At 54.2% G+C, this 6,278-nt stretch overlaps 1 protein-coding gene across 1 annotated transcript; it reads left to right on the top strand.

Moving 5' to 3' along the window:
* Positions 1–88: 88 nt before the first annotated feature.
* On the top strand, positions 89–3,809 carry LOC104546739 (S-antigen protein-like; the record flags this gene model as incomplete). Its single annotated transcript, XM_010192205.1, has 4 exons — positions 89–325; positions 955–1,048; positions 1,772–1,885; positions 3,496–3,809. Coding segments are annotated over 4 exons (759 nt in total), but the record flags the coding sequence as incomplete, so codon positions are not given.
* Positions 3,810–6,278: the final 2,469 nt, after the last annotated feature.

Here is a 6,278-nt window from a genome sequence, read left to right as displayed (position 1 = left end):
CTCAATGCCCCCCATGCCCACAATGACCCCAATGCCCCCGATGACCCCGACACCCCCGTGACCCCGTCACCCCCCGTGTCCCCTGCAGAAGGCCCTGCACCTCCGCGCCACCCGCACGTTCGAGGACGCCGAGGGCCGCGTGCGCCGCACGGGGGAGGAGTGGTTGGTGACGCAGGCGCAGAGCGAGGCCTACATCCCCGACGTCTTCGAGGAGGTGGTGGCCGAGGTGATGGTGACCACGCTGGGGCCCCGCCAGTACTGCGTCATCCTGGACCCCGTCGGGGACGACGGCGCCCCCCAGCTGGGGCAGCAGCTGGTGGTCAAGGTGGGAGCGTGGGGGGGCCTTGGGGACACGGAGGTGGCCCTAAGGGACCTGTAGGTGGCACTAAGAGACTTAAATTTGGCCTTAAGGGAACTAAGGGTGGCCCTAAGGGACCTGTAAGTGGCACTAAAGGTCCTCAAGGTGGCACTGTACGACCTATAAGTGGCCATAAGGGACCTAAGGGGGGTACTAAGGGACCTTGAGGTGGCCTTAAGGGACATCAAGTGGCCATAAGGCACCTAAAGGTGGCCCTAAGGGACCTATAAGTGGCCCCAAGGGGGCTTTAGGTGAAACTAAGGGACTGAAAGGTGGCTCTAAGGGACTTTAGAAGGCTCTAAGAAACCTATAAGTGGCCTTAAAGGACCTAAAGGTGGCCCAAAGGGACATAAGTGTGGCACTATGGGACCTATAAGTGGCCCTAAGGGACTGAAAGGTGGCCCTAAGGGGGCTTTGGGTGACACTAAGGGGACTTCAGGTGGCACTAAGGGCCCTAAAGGTGGCAGTAAGGGGACTTCAGGTGTCAATTGGGATCCTAAAGGTGGCCCTAAGGGACATCAAGTGGCTGTAAGGAACCTAAAAGTGGCCCTAAGGGAGCTTGAAGTGGCACTAAGGAACCTAAAGGTGGCACTAAGGGACCTAAATTTGGCCATAAGGGACCTATAAGTGGCCCCAAGGGGGCTTTAGGTGGCCTCAAGGGGGCTTTAGGTGACACTAAGGGACTGAAAGGTGGCCCTTAGGGACGTAAAGTTGGCCCTAAGGGACGTAGAAGTGGCCTTAAGGGACGTAAGGGTGGCACTTGGGGACCTAAGGGTGGCCATAAGAGACCTAAAAGTGGCCACAGGGGACCTAAACGTGACCCTAAGGGACCTGTAAGTGGCACTAAAGGACCTAAAGGTGGCACTATGGGACCTGCAAGTGGCCACAAGGGACCTAAGGGGGGTACTAAGGGACCTTGAGGTGGCCTTGAGGGACCTAAAGGTGGTCCCAGGGGGGCTTAGGTGACACTAAGGGGGCTTGAGGTGGCCCTAAGGGATGTTGAGGTGGCCCCAAGGGACATCAAGTGGCTTTAAGGGGGCTTTAGGTTCTCCTAAGGGACCTAAGGGTGGCATTAAGGGAGCTTTAGATGGCCCTTGAGGACCTAAGGGTGGCCCTAAGGGACCTATAAGTGGCACCAAGGCAACTATAAGTGGCCCTAAGGGACCTTGAGGTGGCCTTAAGGGACCTATAGGTGGCACTAAGGGAACTTTAAGTGACACTAAGGGGGCTTGAGGTGGCCCTAAGGGACGTCAAGTGTCCATAAGGCACCCAAAGGTGGCCCTAAGGGACCTATAAGTGGCCCCAAAGGGGCTTTAAGTGACACTAAGGGACGTATAAGTGGCCCTAAGGGACCTTGAGGTGGCCCCAAGGGACCTAAATTTGGCCATAAGGGACCTATAAGTGGCCTTAAAGGATACAAAGGTGGCACTAAGGGACCTACAAGTGGCCTCAAGGGGGCTTTAGGTGACACTAAGGGGACTTTAAGTGGCTCTAAGGGACCTAAGGGTGGCCCTAAGGAGACTTTAGGTGACACTAAGGGACTTACAGGTGGCCCTAAAGGACCTAGAAGTGGCCTTAAGGGACATAAGGGTGGCACTTGGGGACCTAAAGGTGGCCACAGGGGACCTAAACGTGATCCTAAGAGACCTAGAAGTGGCACCAAAGGACCTAAAGGTGGCACTGTGGGACCTAGAAGTGGCCATAAGGGACCTAAGGGGGGTACTAAGGGACCTTGAGGTGGCCTTAAGGAACCTAAAGGTGGCACTAAGGAACCTATAAGTGGCCCCAAGGAGGCTTTAGGTGACACTAAGGGACCTATAAGTGGCCCTAAGGGACCTTGAGGTGGCCCCAAGGGACCTATAGGTGACCCTAAGGAACCCAAAGGTGGCACTAAGGGGGCTTTAGATGGCCCTTGGGGACCTAAGGGTGGCCTTAAGGGACCTATAAGTGGCACTAAGGGACCTAAAAGTGAGTCTAAGGGACCTTGAGGTGGCCCTATGGAACCTATAGGTGACACTAAGGGACCTAAATTTGGCCATAAGGGACCTTGGGGTGGTACTTGGTGACTTAAGGGTGGCCATAAAGGGACTTTAGGTGGCACTAAGGGACCTAAAGGTGGCACTAAGGGGGCTTTATGTGGCCATAAGGAACTCTGAGGTGGCCATAAGGGACCTAAGGGTGGTCCCAAGGAGGCTTTAGGTGACACTAAGGGGGGTTTGGGTCACAGTAAGGGACCTAAAGGTGGCATTAAGGCACGTAAGGGTGGCACTTGGGGACCTAAGGATGGCCATAAAGGGACTTTAGGTGGCTCTAAGGGACCTGTGGGTGGCCATAAGGGACTTAAAGGTGGCACTGAGGGGGCTTTAGGTGACACCAAGGGACCTAAATTTGGCCATGAGAGACCAATAAGTGACACTAGGGGACATCTGATGGCCCTAAGGAACCAATAGGTGGCACTAAGGGACCTGTAAGTGGCACTAAAGGACCTAAAGGTGGCACTGTGGGACCTGGAAGTGGCCATAAAGGACCTAAGGGGGGTACTAAGGGACCTTGAGGTGGCCCTAAGGGACCTAAAGGTGGCACTAAGTGACCTAAGGGTGTCACTAAGGGACCTGTAAGTGGCCCTAAGGGACCTTGAGGTGGCCCCAAGGGACCTATAGGTGACCTTAAGGGACATCAAGTGGCTTTAAGGGGACTTTAGGTGACCTAAGGGACCTAAGGGTGGCCTTAAGGGACCTATAAGTGGCACTAAGGAACATAAATGTGGCTCTAAGGGACCTTGAGGTGGCCCTATGGGACCTAAAGGTGGCACTAAGGGACCTAAATTTGACCATAAGGGACCCTGGGGTGGCACTAAGGGACGTAAGGGTGGCACTTGGGGACCTAAGGGTGGCCATAAAGGGACTTCAGGTGGCTCTAAGGGACCTATAGGCTTTAAGGGGGCTGTAGGTGCCCCCAGGGGACCTAAAGTTGACCTTAAGGGACCGAAAGATGGCCCTAAGGGGGCTTCAGGTGACACTAAGGGACCTAAAGGTGGCACTAAGGGGGCTTTAGATGGCCCTAAGGGAGCCTTGGTGGCACTAAGGGCCCTAAAGGTGGCAGTAAGGGGACTTCAGGTGTCACTTGGGGACCTAAAGGTGGCCCTAAGGGACCTATAAGTGGCACTAAGGGACCTAAAGGTGGCACTAAGGGGGCTTTAGATGGGCCTTGGGGACCTAAGGGTGGCCTTAAGGGACCTATAAGTGGCACTAAGGGACCTAAAGGTGGCACTAAGGGGGCTTTAGATGGGCCTTGGGGACCTAAGGGTGGCCCTAAGGGACCTATAAGTGGCACTAAGGGACCTATAGGTGCCCCTATGGGACCTATAGGTGGCACTAAGGGACCTAAATTTGGCCATAAGGGACCTAAGGGTGGCCCTAAGGGGACTTTAAGTGACACTAAGGGGGCTTGAGGTGGCCCTAAGGGACATAAATGTGGCACTATGGGACCTATAAGTGGCACTAAGGGACCTAAAGGTGGCCCTAAGGGACCTATAAGTGGCACTAAGGGACCTAAAGGTGGCCCTAAGGGACCTATAAGAGGCACTAAGGGACCTATAGGTGGCCCTATGGGACCTATAAGTGGCCCTAAGGGACTGAAAGGTGGCACTAGGGGGGCTTTAGATGGCCCTAAGGGACCTAAGGGTGGCCTTAAGGGACCTATAAGTGGCACTAAGGGACCTAAAAGTGGCTCTAAGGGACCTTGAGGTGACCCTATGGTACCTGTAGGTGGCACTAAGGGACCTAAATTTGGCCTTAAGGGACCTTGGGGTGGCCCTAAGGGACATAAGGGTGGCACTTGGGGACTTCAGGGTGGCCATAAAGGGACTTTGGGTGGCACTAAGGGACCTAAAAGGTGGAACTAAGGGGGCTTTAGGAGGCCCCAAGGGACTTAGAGGTGGCCATAAGGGACCTAAATTTGGGCATAAGTCACCTAAAGGTGGCCCTAAGGGACCTATAGGTGGCCCTAAGGGGGCTTTAGGTGACTTTAAGGGACATAAAGTTGGCCTTAAGGGACCTAAAAGTGGCCCTAAGGGAGCTTGAGGTGGCACTAAGGGACCTAAAGGCGGCTGTAAAGGACCTATAAGTGACCTTAAAGGAGACAAAGGTGGCACTAAGGGACCTACAAGTGGCCTCAAGGGGGCTTTAGGTGACACTAAGGAGACTTTAAGTGGCTCTGAGAGTCCTGAGGGGACTTTAGGTGACACTAAGGGACCTAAAGTTGGCCCTAAGGGACCTATAGGTGGCCCTAAAGGACCTAGAAGTGGCCTTAAGAGACGTAAGGGTGGCACTTGGGGACCTAAAGGTGGCACTATGGGACCTAAAGGTGACCCTAAGGGACCGGTAAATGGCACTAAAGGACCTGAAGGTGGCGCTGTGGGACCTAGAAGTGGCCATAAGGGACCTAAGGGGGGTACTAAGGGACCTTGAGGTGGCATTTGGGGACCTAAAGGTGGCCATAAGGGGGCTTTATGTGGCCCCAAGGGACTTTGAAGTGGCCATAAGGGACATAAAAGTGGCCCTAAGAGGCCTTTAGGTGACACTAAGGGGACTTTAAGTGGCTCTAAGGGACCTAAGGGTGGCACTTGGGGACCTATAAGTGGCCAGAAGTGACCTAAAGGTGGCCCTAGGGGGGCTTTAGGTGGCTTTAAGGGACCTAAAGGTGGCACTAAGAGGACTTTAGGTGACACCAAGGGACATAAACTTGGCCTTAAGATACCTAAAAGTGGCCCTAAGAGACATCAACTGGCCCTAAGGGACCTAAATTTGGCCATAAGGGACCTATAGGTGGCCTTAAAGGATACAAAGGTGGCACTAAGGGACCTACAAGTGGCCATAAAGGGGCTTTAGGTGGCCTCAAGGGGGCTTTAGGTGACCCTAAGGGACCTAAAGGTGGCACTAAGGGGACTTTAGATGGCCCTTGGGGACCTAAGGGTGGCCTTAAGGGACCTATAAGTGCCCCTAAGGGACATAAATGTGGCTCTAAGGGACCTTGAGGTTGCCCTATGGGACCTAAGAGTGGCACTAAGGGACCTAAATTTGGCCATAAGAGACCAATAGGTGGCACTAGGGGACATCTGATGGCCCTAAGGAACCAATAGGTGACCCTAAGGGATGTAAAGGTGGCCCTAAGGGGGCTTTAGGTGGCTTTAAGGGACCTATAAGTGGCACTAAGGGACCTACAAGTGGCCATAAAATAAGTGGCACTAAGGGACCTAAATTTGGCCATAATGGACCTATAAGTGGCCTTAAAGGATACAAAGGTGGCACTAAGGGGGTTTTAGGTGGCCCTTGGGGACCTAAGGGTGGCCTTAAGGGACCTATAAGTGCCCCTAAGGGACATAAATGTGGCTCTAAGGGACCTTGAGGTTGCCCTATGGGACCTAAGAGTGGCACTAAGGGACCTAAATTTGGCCATAATGGACCTATAAGTGGCCTTAAAGGATACAAAGGTGGCACTAAGGGGGTTTTAGGTGGCCCTTGGGGACCTAAGGGTGGCCCCAAGGAGGCTTTAGGTGACACTAAGGGGACTTTGGGTGACAGTAAGGGACCTAGAGGTGGCACTAAGGGACCTTGAGGTGGCCCCAAGGGACCTATAGGTGACCCCAAGGGTCCTAAAGGTGGCACTAAGGGGGTTTTAGGTGGCCCTTGGGGACCTAAGGGTGGCCTTAAGGGACCTATAAGTGCCCCTAAGGGACATAAATGTGGCCCTAAGGGAACTTGAGGTGGCACTAAGGGACCTAGAAGTGGCAATAAGGGACACAATGTCCCCATCGCTGTCCCCAGGGGGAGAAGTCGTTCTTCCTGCAGCCGGGCGAGCGCCTCCAGGCCGGGATCCAGGACGTGTTCGTGCTGGCCGAGGACGAGGGGCTGCTGCTGCA

Source organism: Mesitornis unicolor, unplaced genomic scaffold (assembly GCF_000695765.1).
Source record: "Mesitornis unicolor isolate BGI_N332 unplaced genomic scaffold, ASM69576v1 scaffold1669, whole genome shotgun sequence".
Taxonomy (NCBI): Eukaryota; Metazoa; Chordata; class Aves; order Mesitornithiformes; family Mesitornithidae; genus Mesitornis; species Mesitornis unicolor.
Note: the sequence above shows the minus strand (reverse complement) of the source record. Positions and strands in the feature narration are given on the sequence as shown.